This window comes from Sorex fumeus, unplaced genomic scaffold (genome assembly GCF_029834395.1).
Source record: "Sorex fumeus unplaced genomic scaffold, SorFum_2.1 ptg000047l, whole genome shotgun sequence".
In the NCBI taxonomy this organism is placed as follows: domain Eukaryota; kingdom Metazoa; phylum Chordata; class Mammalia; order Eulipotyphla; family Soricidae; genus Sorex; species Sorex fumeus.
The window spans coordinates 27,759,575-27,774,997 of NW_026606104.1; the positions used below are offsets into that span (position 1 = coordinate 27,759,575).

At 43.4% G+C, this 15,423-nt stretch overlaps 1 protein-coding gene across 3 annotated transcripts in view; it reads right to left on the reverse strand.

The window, feature by feature from the left end:
- Positions 1-15,423, reverse strand: part of TNNI3K (TNNI3 interacting kinase) — a 345,420-nt gene that overhangs the window by 62,538 nt on the left and 267,459 nt on the right. For all 3 annotated transcript variants that reach the window (XM_056123421.1, XM_056123420.1, XM_056123422.1), the window contains one exon: positions 295-354. In XM_056123421.1, the coding sequence (XP_055979396.1) occupies positions 295-354 (60 nt within the window). The remainder of the gene's footprint in view (positions 1-294; positions 355-15,423) is intronic.

Here is a 15,423-nt window from a genome sequence, read left to right on the forward strand (position 1 = left end):
CCAAAATTCTCTTCTCTATTGTTCTTTTCTGGGTGCTTGGAACCAAACCTTTCCTCCACATAAAAGGAATTAGCCCTACCATCCAGCCCCCAAATTTATTCTGAATTTACCTTTGTCCCTACTTGCAGTCAATTCTGCTCCCCTATAGCAACTTAATAACAGGATAGTTATGAATAGAGCCAAAGAAATTCATACTCATTTTCTTCTCAAAAGTACCATTTTACCTAGATTCCCCAATACCCTTGAACATTCAGTCTTTTTAAATGGACATAGTTCAGAAGCTAAAATTCTTACCTCAATGTTGCAGAGACATTCTTCTAACTTGGTAACAACTTCAGAAAATTCCGGTCTTCCCTGTAAATAGAGAAAAGACATTTTCCCCCAAAGAATGAAAGGCAGGCAATCTCTTTGGATTTTAAAATTAGGTATTTGCATTTGTAAAGAATGAGATTAACAATAAAGTATATTTTTATTTAAAATACACTTGTATTGAAGTGTTAATTGAATGTTCATTTGCTGTTCAGAGAAGGATGTAGAGTCTCACTCTGATAAGAGTTTTAAGTCAGAATTTGCAACTACATTCAGATAATGAAATAGTGAAAAAGCTTTAATTAGCTTTGCATGTTTTTAAGTGGCAGTTTTTTTTTCTGAAATGAAAGAATAGAAGTGAATACTAAAATCTATTAACCCTCTCAGGGCCTTATAATACTTTCCCTGTCTTTAGAAAAATAACTGCAAAATCGTATTTCAGTAGTTAGTTTTACTTTCAAAAACACCATACAAAAGTCAAAAATAAGATTAATAGAGATTTTAGGACTATTGTTATGATCAGCTTTTCATATTCAAAAATATTATTAACAATATTGTCCACTATGAACTTCTGTGCCACATGTGTTTAGTTAAATATTGAATTTTGATTGCATTTCGAATTTTCTTCTTCTAGTTAAGAATATAAAAAATAATTATGCATCTGTGGGAAAAATCTTGGGATTCAAAAAAATGTGTTCTCTTAGGAAGAAAGTATATGCTTCTTTTTTTGTCAGATTTTTAGACTACATGACCCATCATTTCTCTCTTTATGAAACTTTCACTGCCAGGAGGTAGTGAGCCCAATTTAACATTCAGGTGCAGTAACCAACTAATTTAGATTCTTAGTTGAACAATTTCTCCCTTAATATCTGGCCCTCCCTGAGGACAGTGCTTCCCCCTGAGCCTTCGCAAGTGGAAGGAAGTTTTCTCTAACATATTCCTTGTACCTTAGGGATGGTGGGATGGGGGTAGGATGAGAGAGGGTCCCTGTCTTCCTTGCTGGCTTAGCAACTTTCCAGTGGCTTGTTCTAAAACCACAAATTTATCATGCAATTCCACTGTCACTCTCCTTGATTCTTTGATGGCTTTAGTTTACTGACAGGCTCTGTAACACTATTCTTAATGCTTTATTATCTCTCTGATTAATAACCTGGTTGATTCAAGACCCTATTAGTAACAATGTCTCCAAGCTCAATATCCTTTCAATTTTCACCTTCTCATTATGAGCTCCAGAATATTTCTTTCTGCCTAGGTTAGTTCCTCTGGAACTCTGACTTCAACAGTCTTTGATCATGCAAACAATTATGCACTTTTTAAAAAACTAACTTAAAAAAATTTATTGTGAACATTTTCAAAAATACCTTATAGTAGAAAGGTAATTAAACCCCCAGATATGTGTCATTCAGCTTTAACAATCTTATTTTTTGTTAATATTTTTTCATCCACCTATCTGAAATTGCCTATTACCTCCCTTCCATTAGCATTGAATTTAAAATTTTAAAAAAATCAGTCAATGTTCTGGGAGCTTTTAAATTATTAAATGTTAAAACTATTAAACATATTAAAACTATTAAAATGTAGATTTTTTGGGGGTGAGGCCACACCAGTTGGTACCCAGTTTTTACTCCCGACTCAGTGCTCAGGTTCACTCCTGGGCTACTCAGAAGATCATATGCAATGTGGGAAATTGGTTGTTGGGGCACCAGCTATACTATCTCTCTGGTCCTTAGAAACTGCTTTTCTATTCTTCTACTTTCAAAAGCCTAAAATAATGGCAATGAACTTTATTTATTTTTTTACAGCAGATATAACAGATATTTATTGAATCATACAAGAGTACTATAGACAATTTTGTAGTATTCTATAAACAAAAGTACTATAAAAAATTCAAGGACCTGGAAGAAATAAGTAATTTTTAGAAAACTAGAACTTCCCAAAATTGAATCAATAGGAAGCAGATCACTTGAACACACCAATTTCTTTTTTTTTTTTGAAAAAAAAACTCAATCACAGGCTCAAATGACTTCACTAATAAGTTTTTCCTAATAGTACCTAATTTCTATACATTTTTTACAGTGATTTTTTTTTCAGTTTGCTACATTCCCTTTATTTTTATTATTATGTTTTTTAATTTTTATTAGTGAAACACCATGAGGTACAGTTGTAGATGTACAAATTTTTGTGCTTGGGTTTCAATTATGTAATGATCAAACACCCATTCCTCTGCCAGTGCCCATTTTCCCAGTATCTCTCCCACTCCCCATCCCACTCCCCACCCCACCCTGCCTCTGTGGCAGGGCATTCCCTTTTGTTCTCTCTCTCCTTTTGGGTGTTGTGGTTTGCAAAAGAGGCATTGAGTGGCAATCATGTTCGGTCTATAGTTTACTTTCAGCATGCTTCTCCCATCCTGGGAGGATCCTCCCAACACCCTTTATTTGGTGCTCCCTTCTCTATCTGAGCTCCCTTTTCCCCTAGAATGTGTGTCTGGCCTCCAAGCCATGGAACAAAACTCCTGGTACTAATCTCAGCCACTCTTAGGTGTTAGTCTCCACTTTGTTACTTTATGTTCCCCAGATAAATGCAATCTTTCTATGCCTATCCCTTTCCTTCTGACTCATTTTGCTTAACATGATACTTTCCATGTAGTACAACTTATATGTAAATTTCATGACTTCATCTTTTCTTTTTTTTTTTTGGTATCTTTTTTTTTTTTAATTAGTGAAACACCATGAGGTACAGTTGTAGAGTTACAAATTTTTGTGCTTGGGTTTCCGTTGTACAATGATCAAGTACCCATCCCTCCACCAGTGCCCATTTTCCACCACCACTGATCCCAGTACCCCTCCGACCCCCCTTATCGCCCCCCCCCCCCATCCTGCCTCTGTGGCAGGGCATTCCCTTTTGTTCACTCTCTCCTTTTGGGTGCTGTGGCCTGCAAAAGAGGCATCGAGTGGCGACTTCATCTTTTCTAACAGCTACATAGTACTCCATTGTGTAAATGGCACTGAACTTTAGACCAGAGCTCTTTTTTGAGATTTTCAGATACAATAAAATGTGCCTCAGGGGACCACATAACTTACAGCCTGCATTTTCTAAAGAGATGTTTCCCTGTTATTTCCTTCCTTTTTTTTTCCAAATAAAAACTTCATTGTGACTTGATGAACATTATGGTTACTTTGAGAATATGAATCCAACATCTTCCAACCTATACACTGTTGACAGTAAAGTTCTGATTAAACCTGTCAACATGTTTCTTGATTGGAATGTCCTTCCAATGACAGTGGTTAAACATCCATTCATCCATCCGTCCATCCGTCCGTCCGTCCATCTGTCTGTCTGGCTGGCTGGCTGTCTCTGTCTGTCTCTTTATCCTATCTCTTTTATTGTTATTATTCTTACCATTTTCACTGTCATTCAGTGTATTCATATTTTTTATTCTTTTCTTACTTAGTTTAGATTTTATTGGTTATCATAAGCACTACCTTTCACATAGTGTTGACTACCTTGCTCTATCATGCATTTGTGCAGTATTGGGAAATTTTCACTATCACGATCATGACCATCCTGTTATTCGTCGATTGCCTCGAGCAGGCCCCAGTAACGTTTCCTTTGTCCTAGCCCTGAGATTTTTAAAAAAGTGCCATATTCAAGGCTCTTTCAGAGTTAGGAGAATGAGACCCATCATTGTGACTGGTATTTGGCATATTGGGTACGCCACGGGGAGTTTGCCAGACTCTGCCGTGTGGGCAGGTTACATTCGGTAGCCTGCCAGTTTGTCCAAAGTAGTAATGAGATAATAAGATGTTGCGAGGCCGCAAATGCAGCCGCATGTTTCCGGGAGCTGGGTTTTATAGTCTCTGAGTCTTGGCCGTTTCCAGGAGCTGGGTTTTTATAGTCTCTGAGTCTTGGCCGTTGATGGGATTACACGGAAACAGGGGGCCAATTGGTGGGTGTGACCCCCGCCTACTGGAATTTGGAGGATCCAGGTGGAGGATGCTCAGCCCCGATCCGAGCAGGCCTGGAGATCTCAGCCCCAGGACCTGTGTGCCTTTGTTCCTCTGCCGGTACCTTCATGTGTGCAGAGAGTGATCTCAGCATGGTGGTGGCTGGTTCTGGAGGTCTTCGGCTGCCGGAGCCGTGGTCGGGGCGGGGAGGAAAAACTCAACCCGCTCACCTTCAAGGGGGCCCGGCGAGGACAGCCAGGTGCGGGGCCAGGAGACTCTGCGATGCCACCACCATGCTGAGACCACTCTCTGCACACATGAGGGATACGTACAACAGGAAGAAATCATATTCTTAAATGTATATGCACCTAATGAGGGAACAGCTAAATACTTAACTGCTAACAGATTTTAAGGAGGACAGTGCTAGCAACACAACAGTAGTTGGAGACTACAACATCACCTTATCACCAATTAGAAATTGAACTCCCATTTGAACCAATACCACTCCTGGGAATATATCCTGGAGAGGCAAAAAAGTACAGTCGAAGTGACATCTGCACTTGTTTGTTCATTGCAGCTCTCTTTACAATAGCCAGAATTTGGAATAAACCTGAGTGCCCAAGAACAGATGACTGGTTAAAGAAACTTTGGTACATCTACACAATGGAGTACTATGTAGCTGTCAGAAAAGATGAAGTCATGAAATTTACATACAAGTGGTACTACATGGAAAGTATCATGTTAAGCGAAATGAGTCAGAAAGAGAGGGATAGTCATAGAAAGATTGCATTCATCTGGGGAACATAAAGTAACAAAATAGGAGACTAACACCGAGGAATGGCCGAGATTAGTACCATGAATTTTGCTCCATGGCTTAGAGGCCAGCGCTAGGGGAAAAGGGAGCTCAGATAGAGAATGGAGCACCAAATAAAGGGTGTTGGGAGGATCCTCCCAGGATGGGAGAAGCATGCTGAAAGTAGACTTTAGACCAAACATGATTGCCACTCAATGCCTCTTTTGCAAACCACAACACCCAAAAGGAGGGAGAGAACAAAAGGGAATGCCCTGCCACAGAGGCAGGGTGGGATGGGGGGGGGATGAGGGGTGGGAGAGATGCTGGGATCCGTGGTGGTGGGAAATGGGCACTGCTGGAGGGATGGGTATTTGATCATTGTATAATTGAAACCCAAGCACAAAATGTGTAAGTCTACAACTGTACCTCTTGGTGTCTCACTAATAAAAATTTAAAAATTAAAAAAAATAGCAAACAGAAAAAATAAATACATAAAATGTGTCAAGTACCTAGGAACCAACTTAGCGAAAGAGATCTGCACCGTAGCACTGTCATCCCATTGTTCATCGATTTGCTTGAGCAGACACCAGAACGTCTCCACTCATCCCTGTCTCATGCACACTAGTGTAGCCCAATGGCATCTACTCGCTCCAGGAACACGAAGTGAGACTTCTTGTTACTGTTTTTGGCATATTGAATTCGCCACAGGTAGCTTGTCAGGCTCTGCCGTGCGGGTGGGATACTGTCTGCAGCTTGCCAGGCTCTCCAAGAGAGATGGAGGAATTGAACCCGGGTCAGCCGCATACAAGACAAACGCCCTACGCTATCACTCTGGCCCAAAAAGAGATCTAAACCATGAAAACTTCAAATCCCTTAAGGAAAAATAAAAAAAAACAGAAGACTTTAAGAAACAGAAAAATATTTCATGTTTTTGTTGGATTTGAAGAATACTGTCAAAAAGGCCATCCTACTTAATAGTGCAGTCACTATCCAAATTCAGACGACATTCTTCAGGGATTTAAAACAGTCCAAAATAAAGTTTGTATGAAATCATGAAAAACCCAAATAGTGAAAACCATACTAAAAAATAAGAAATAAAAAATATATAAGAAACTAAAAAGTACCTAACATGAAATTAAAGTCAGAGTAATCAAAACAGTATGGCAGAACATCCAACAATACTTCTTGACATAGGAGTTGAGAGCATGAAATGGAACAGAGAAAACCTCTTCAACAAATGGTGAAGTAGGAGCCAGAGCAATAGTACAGCAGTTAGATATGGAAGAATTACATCAGTGGTGTTAAGGAATGATAGAGCTAAATAACCAAACCACAGAGTCAAAACACTGATATAGCAGGACCCAAACTTTAACAATCAAACATGAAAAGGTGGGGCTGGAACAATAGCACAGTGGGTAGGACTGCCTTGCATGTGGCCAACCCAGGTTCGATTCTCAGTATCCCATATTGTCCCATATGATCCTCCATGCATTGCCAGGAGTAATTCCTGAGCCAGGAGTTACCACTGTGCATTGTCGGGTGTAACCCAAAAAGAGAAAAGAGAAAAAAAAATTTCAATCCTGATTAAATTTATTAGACTAGTCTTATCTTTTTTTGGTTTTTATTTATTTATTTATTTATTTTGAGGCATGCTAGGCTGTACTCAGAACAGGGGTCACTCTGCAGATCTCACTTGGGTGCCAAAATGATGAATAAATTTATCTATGGACTGATTTCCTGAGGCACATTCCATTGTATTCGCAAATCTAAACAAAGATCTTTGGTCCATGGTTTAGTTTGCCATTATTTTAGGCTTTTGAAATAAGAACAAGAGAAAACAGTTTCTGGAACCAGTGAAATACTGCCACCCCTTCATTCTCCAAACTACATTTGATTCTCTGAATCCCCCTAGGAGTAATGGGTTGCTGGGAATTGAATCTGAGTGGGCTGCCTGCAAGGCATGGGACTACCCACTGTATTATCTCTCCAGCCTTCTGGACTAGCTTTGCTTCTGCTTAGAGAACCTGTGGCATATTTCTAGTTCACTTACTCTCTCATACTGCAGATGGTTATTTTGTACCTTCACACTTCTCAAACTTCCAGTTCTGACTACTGTTACTTATATTTAGAAATGAACTTTGCCTCTGTCTGAGGTTAGTTCTTTGATCATATCACTTAATCACTTAATCACTTAACTTCCCGTTAGTCGTCGATTTGCTCGAGCGGGCGCCAGCAACGTCTCCATTTGTCCCTGTCGCGTGCTAGTGTAGCCCAATGGCATCTGTTCGCTCCGGGAACATGAAGGGTCTCAAACCGATCGTTCATGATCTTGACAAAGAAGTCTGACCATCTGGTAGGTGGGCGGCCACGTGATCTTTTGACATCCCGTGGAATCCAGTCAGTAACAGCTCTGGTCCAACGGTCGTCTTTAAATCTCATTACGTGACCAGCCCATCTGATTTTTGACACCTTGGCAAATGAGACAGCGTCCCTGATCCTTGATCGTCGACGGATGTCAGAACTCCGGATTCTTTCTCTCATTTGAGTGAAACGTGATATTCCAAGCATAGCTCTTTCTATTCTTCTTTGGGAGACCTGAATAGCGTTCTCATCTTGTTTGCGTAGGGCCCAGGTCTCTGAGGCATATGTTAATGCAGGAAGAACAGTGGAATCAAAGAGATGTGCTCAGAGCCGGAGGTTCTTCATCCTCTTAGCTATTTCTTCGACGTTCTTGAAGGCGTTCAGAGCTGCTCTCTTCCTCCTGCGCAGCTCGGGTGCCAGGTCATTTTTCATGTTGACCTCTCGACCTAGGTACACATAGCTGTTGCATTCGGAGATGATCGTTCCATTGAGAGCGAATGGGGCGTCAGGAACAAGGCTGTTTCTCATAAACATTGTCTTCGTAATATTCAGCTGTAGTCCTACCTTTCCACACTCACGGTCAAAGTCGGCCAGCATTTGTGCCGCTTGGCTGATGTTTGGTGTTATTAAAACAATGTCATCAGCAAAGCGGAGGTGGTGTAGCTGCCGACCATCTATCTTCACTCCCATTCCTTCCCATTCTAGTCGTCGCATGATGTTCTCGAGGGTGGCACTGAAGAGTTTCGGTGAAATGGTATCACCCTGCCGCACCCCTCTCTTGACATCAACGATCACTTCTTTGTAGAATGATGAGATCCTGGTAGTGAATCCGCAATACAGCTCACGGAGGATCCTGATGTATTGGGCTTGAATGCCCTGATTGGCTAGGGCTTCAATGACCGCTTCCGTCTCAACAGAATCAAAGGCCTTCTTTAAATCAATGAACATTAAACAGAGCGGCATCTTGAACTCCCGAGAAACCTCAATGAGCTTGGTTATTGTGTGGATATGGTCGATGGTGCTGAATCCTTTGCGGAACCCTGCTTGCTCGCATGGTTGTCCTTCATCTAGTGTTCTGCCAATCCTATTTAGGATGACTCGAGTGAACAACTTGTAGATGACAGAAAATAGGCAGATCGGGCGATAGTTGCCAATGTCATGGATGTCTCCCTTCTTGAACAGTAGTACGGTCCTGCTGGTTTTCCATTGGGACGGAACCTTGCATTCAGACAGGTAGCGAGTGAAGAGCCGAGCCAGTGTATTGATGAGTCCTGACGGCAGGTTCTTCAGGTGTTCAGGTCTGACCTTGTCTGGGCCGGGTGCTGTTTGTTTCTTTACCGACGAAATGGCGTGTTGGATTTCGGAAGGGAGAACGTTGGGAACGACATATCCATCCTGTGGAATTTGGTATGTCGGCAAGTGGACATGGCTATCGAAGAGATTTGAGTAGAAGTCATGGATAATCTTCTCCATTGCCGTTCTGGAGGATGTGATGGATCCATCAGGACGTCGGAGGGCAGTCATCTTGGTCTTATAGTTGGCGAAAGACAGGCGGGCGTTACGAATACTTTTCCCGGCTTCTGCCGCATCTACCAGTACTTCTGCTCTTCTCTCTTTGAGGTCTTCCTTGATCGCATCTCTGCACTGCTTTGCGAGCTCGGACGTTAGTTTGCGGTTGCCTGAGGCATGCGCCAAACCACGCTGGCGAATTAGCTCAAGAGTTTTCGAAGATAGGCGATTTTTTGTGGCTATCTCTCTCTGGGCGTTCCTCGCACATTCATGGAGGTGCTGAACCAGTCGATCCTATTCCTCGTCAATGTTGTCAACAATGGCATCTTCCCATGTTGCCGCAATAGTACCAAAGAGTTCCCAGTTGGTGGTCATTCTGGGAGTTCTCTTTTTGAACTTTGCAGCCCTCTCTCCCCGCTCTGTGAAGTAGAATTTTGCACGAAGGAGACGGTGGTCCGATCCCGTTAGAAATTTTGGGACAACAGCGACATCAGTCAGGCAAAACCGTCGATTGAATATGATGTGGTCTATTTCGTTGTGGAATCGTCCACCGGGAGACTCCCATGTCCATCGTTTAGATTCTGCCTTCTGGAACTGTGAGTTACCATGAATGGTTTTGGTCGACATGATGAACTCAGACAGTCTCTCACCCTGTTTGTTCCATTCTAGGCCATGGGTCCCGATGTGAAGTTCTTCAGCTGATCTTCTCGGTCCTATCTTGGCATTAAAATCGCCCACAATGATCTTGTAGAAGGTGTGGTCTTCTTTATAGAACTTCTCTAGCTCCATGTAGAACTTCTCGATTTCTCTTTCATCATAATGAGATGTTGGTGCATAGACAACGAAGATAGAAACTGCAGGCAGTGAGCCACATCTATTCAAATGTAAACGTCCGATTCGGGTTGTTAGGCATTCGAATGAATCAATGCTCTTGGCCAAGTTTGTGTTGACAAGGACACCGACGCCTCCAACACCTCTTTTATCGCATGTTCTGAGGAACAATTCTTCTCCAGTGTCGAAAACGGCATGGTGAGATTCGTGCCTTCTTGTCTCGGTCAGACCAATGATGTCGTACTTGATCATTCGCGCTTGTACCATCAGGTCCTCGATGGATGCATCTGATGCTAGCGTACGTGCATTGAAAGTACAGACGATCATTTTTGTCTTCCTTCGTTGTGGCAGCCTAGGTCGGCCTTGAGATTTTGTCGGCCTCTCCTTTCTCATCCTTCTCAGTGCTGCCATGTCGGTGAAGCCGTCAGGGTCAGGTGAATGAGACCAGTTGTAGTTACTGGTTTTGGCATATCGAATACACAGCGGATAGCTTGCCAGGCTCTTCCGTGCGGGCGGAATACTCTCGGTAGCTTGCCAGTCTTTCCGAGAGGGATAGAGGCTTTTGGGGCGACCTCTAATCACCCTTGTAGGTGTTGCCATATTTGAACCCTATCAAATATGGTAGGACAATTCCGGAAGGTGGGTATTTAGTGTTTTATGATGTGTTGCGCGGCCGCTTGCAGCCGCGCGGGTCCGGAAAGCGTCCTGGAGTGTGGCGACGGCTGGGTAGTGGAAGTAGTGTCGAGAGTGGAAGTCTGCCAGTGGGGTATTTATCTGGGTAGGGTGGGTCTCCTGTGCACAATTTGATCCCTGGGTGGTTGATGGAAGCAGACAGGGAGGGGTAAGGTGGGGCTCCTGATTAGAATCCCTTTGTCACCTGTGGTGGTGGGAGCAAGCAGAGAAGCTCTGTCCCTGGGTCCGCCGAGCCTGGAGTCCAAGGTCTCAGAGAGTTCCGCTTATCTTGTTCTGTGGGTCTTCAGTCGTGCGTGGGTCTCGGCCGGAGCTGTCACGCGGGTCCGGAAAGCGTCCTGGAGTGTGGCGACGGCTGGGTAGTGGAAGTAGTGTCGAGAGTGGAAGTCTGCCAGTGGGGTATTTATCTGGGTAGGGTGGGTCTCCTGTGCACAATTTGATCCCTGGGTGGTTGATGGAAGCAGACAGGGAGGGGTAAGGTGGGGCTCCTGATTAGAATCCCTTTGTCACCTGTGGTGGTGGGAGCAAGCAGAGAAGCTCTGTCCCTGGGTCCGCCGAGCCTGGAGTCATATAGTAAACTTTATTGCTACTAATATACTCAAGAATATTGCCCTAACAATAATACTCCCCTTTGATTTTATCTTTTTATATTATCAATGTTCCTTTTCTATTGTTTAATTTTCATTGACATATAAATATATTATTAATTCTCTGATCTGAAAAGAAAATATACAACAAAGTTTTGACTCCACTTCTTCTTCAGCATCCACTACTTCTACTTTTGTTCAGATTTAAGGAAAAATTTAGGGACATTGGTGATGGGAAAAGAACACTCATGAAGGGATGGTTGTTGGGACATTGTGACTGAAATCTTGTCATAAACAGCTTGTAAATGCATATCTCATGGTGATTCAATTAAAAAATTCTCCAAAGAGTTTTCTAAATTTGCAGTCTCTAATTCTCCTTCCACACTCTGTTAGGTTTTCTCTTATAATATGCCACTAAAAAATACTCCTTTTTACCAGTTTCAATTGCTGTGTTGATGCTCATCTCCTTTGGCAAAGCATTCCATGCAAATAAACATTCCGTTGTCCTTAAAACATTCTTCATTGAGATTTGAGGTCACTACTACTTTAAATTAGTTCTCCCCTCTCACATTTACTATTTCTTGAACTTTTCTTTTGGTTCCACTTCTTCTCTTATCTTTAAATATTGGACTGTACCAAGATTCTGCCTTGGGCCTCTTCTGTAAAGTTTATTTATTGAGAATTTAATTTAGTTACATGGTCTTCAATGTCCTGAATGTCTATCTCTAGCCAAGTACTCTTTTTTGAACTCTAAACTCACATGGGCAGCTGCTAGTATTCATAATTTTCCCCATTTTAAGTAAATGCCAATTTATCCTTCCAGAGAATTGTTTCAGAGAATAAAAATCTTAGGTAATCTTTAGTTATTCACTTTGCTATAATTTTTTTGTTTGCTGAAGGGGCCATATCTGATGGTAACAGAGCTCTAACCCAGGACCTGATACATGTAAGTTATGTGCTCTATCATTTAAGCTATGTCCTTGGGACCTCTTTTTCATATGCATTCTTCAAATCTACTTTCATGATAACAAAAATTATCCAGAATCTGACTACTTCCCATTCTTATCAAAGCTGCCATCATTTCTTGTATAATTGCCTTGGTTAGAATCCCTTTGTCACCTGTGATTGGTGGGAGCGAGCAGAGAAACCAGGAGCCCCACCCTACCCTGCCCTGTCTGCTTCCATCAACCACCCAGGGATCGGATTGCGCACAGAAGACGCACCCTACCCAGATAAATACCCCACTGGCAGACTTCCACTATCGACACTACCTCCACTACCCAGCCGTCGCCACACTCCAGGATGCTTTCCTGACCCAAGTGGCAGCTCCGCCTGAGACTCACACACGACTGAAGACCCACAGAACAAGATAAACAGAACTCTCTGAGACCTTGGACTCCAGCTCGGCGGACCCAGGGACAGAGTTTCTCTGCTCGCTCCCACCAACCACAGGTGACAAAGGGATTCTAACCAGGAGCCCCACCCTACCCTGCCCTGTCTGCTTCCATCAACCACCCAGGGATCGGATTGCCACAGAAGACCCACCCTACCCAGATAAATACCCCTCTGGCAGACTTCCACTATCGACACTACCTCCAGTACTCAGCCATCGCCACACTCCAGGACGCTATCCGGACCCGCGCGGCTACTTTGCGGCCTCGCGACACATCATAAGACACTAAATACCCATCTTCCGGAATTGTCCTACCATATTTGATAGGGTTCAAATATGGCAACACCTACAAGGGTGATTAGAGGTCGCCCCAAAAGCCTCTATCCCTCTCGGAAAGACTGGCAAGCTACCGAGAGTATTCTGCCCTCAAGGAAGAGCCTGGCAAGCTATCCGTTGTGTATTCGATATGCCAAAACCAGTAACTATAACTGGTCTCATTCACCTGACCCTGAAGGCTTCACTGACATGGCAGCACTGAGAAGGATGAGAAAGGAGAGGCCGACAAAATCTCAAGGCTGAACTAGGCTACCACAACTAAGGAAGACAAAAATGATCGTCTGTACTTTCAATGCACGTACGCTAGCATCAGATGCATCCATCGAGGACCTGATGGTACAAGCGCGAATGATCAAGTACGACATCATTGGTCTGACCGAGACAAGAAGGCACGAATCTCACCATGCCGTTTTCGACACTGGAGAAGAATTGTTCCTCGAACATGTGATAAAAGAGGTGTTGGAGGCGTCGGTGTCCTTGTCAACACAAACTTGGCCAAGAGCATTGATTCATTCGAATGCCTAACAACCCGAATCGGACATTTACATTTGAATAGATGTGGCTCACTGCCTGCAGTTTTTATCTTCGTTGTCTACGCACCAACATCTCATTATGATGAAAGAGAAATCGAGAAGTTCTACATGGAGCTAGAGAAGTTCTATAAAGAACTATAAAGAAGACCACACCTTCTACAAGATCATCGTGGGTGATTTTAATGCCAAGATAGGACCGAGAAAATCAGCTGAAGAACTTCACATCGGGACCCATGGCCTAGAATGGAATGAACAGGGTGAGAGACTGTCTGAGTTCATCATTTCGACCAAGACCATCCATGGTAACTCACAGTTCCAGAAGGCAGAATATAAACGCTGGACATGGGAGTCTCCTGGTGGATGATTCCACAACGAAGTAGACCACATCATATTCAATCGCCTGACTGATGTCACTGTTGTCCCAAAATTTCGAACGGGATCGGACCACTGTCTCCTTCGTGCAAAATTCTACTTCACAGAGCAGGGAGAAAGGGCTGCAAAGTTCAAAAAGATAACTCCCAGAATGACCACCAACTGAGAACTCTTTGGCACTTTTGTGGCAACATGGGAAGATGCCATTGTTGACAACATTGACGAGGAATACGATCGACTGATTCAGCACCTCCATGAATGTACGAGGAACGCCAAGAGAGAGATAGCCACAAAAAAAATGCCTGTCTTCGAAAACTCTTGAGCTAATTCGCCAGCGTGGTTTGGCGCATGCCTCAGGCAACCGCTAGCTAATGTCCCAGCTCACAAAGCAGTGCAGAGATGCGATCAAGGAAGACCTCAAAGAGAGAAGAGCAGAAGTACTGGTAGATGCGGCAGAAGCTGGGAAAAGTATTCATTACGCCCGCCTGTCCTTCGCCAACTACAAGACCAAGATGACTGCCCTCCGCCATCCTGATGGATCCATCACATCCTCCAAAACGGCAATGGAGAAGATTATCCATGACTTCTACTCAAATTTCTTCGATAGCCATGTCCACTTGCCAACATACCAAATTCCACAGGATGGATATGTCGTTTCCAACGTTCTCCCTTCCAAAATCCGACACGCCATTTCTTCGGTAAAGAAACAAACAGCATCCGGCCCAGACAAGGTCAGACCTGAACACCTGAAGAACCTGCCATCAGTACTCATCAATACACTGGCTCGGCTCTTCACTCGCTACCTGTCTGAATGCAAGGTTCCATCCCAATGGAAAACCAGCAGGACTGTACTACTGTTCAAGAAGGGAGACATCCATGACATTGGCAACTATCGCCCGATCTGCCTATTTTCTGTCATCTACAAGTTGTTCACTTGAGTCATCCTAAATATGATTGGCAGAACACTAGATGAACTACAACCATGCGAGCAAGCCAGGTTCATCAAAGGATTCAGCACCATTGACCATATCCACACAATAACCAAACTCATTGAGGTTTCTCGGGAGTTCAAGATGCCGCTCTGTTTAACGTTCATTGATTTAAAGAAGGGCTTTGATTCTGTTGAGATGGAAGCGGTCATTGAAACCCTAGCCAATCAGGGCATTCAAGCCCAATACATCAAGATCCTCTGTGAGCTGTATTGCGGATTCACTACCAGGATCTCACCATTCTACAAAGAAGTGATCGTTGATGTCAAGAGAGGTGTTCGGCAGGGTGATACCATTTCACCGAAACTCTTCAGTGCCACCCTCGAGAACATCATGCGACGACTGGAATGGGAAGGAATGGGAGTGAAGGTAGATGGTCGGCAATTACACCACCTCCGCATTGCTGATGGCATTGTTTTAATAACACCAAACATCAGCCAAGCGGCACAAATGCTGGCCGACTTTGACCGTGAGTGTGGAAAGGTAGGACTACAGCTGAATCTTACGAAGACAATGTTTATGAGAAACAGCCTCGTTCCTGATGCCCCATTCGCTCTCAACAGAACGACCATCTCCGAATGCAACAGCTATGTGTACCTAGGTCGAGAAGTCAACATGATAAATGACCTGGCACCCGAGCTGTGCAGGAGGAAGAGAGTGGCTTTGAATGCCTTCAAGAACGTTGAAGAAATAGCTAAGAGGACAAAGAACCTCCAGCTCCGGGCACATCTCTTTGACTCCACTGTTCTTCCTGCATTAACATATGCCTCAGAGAC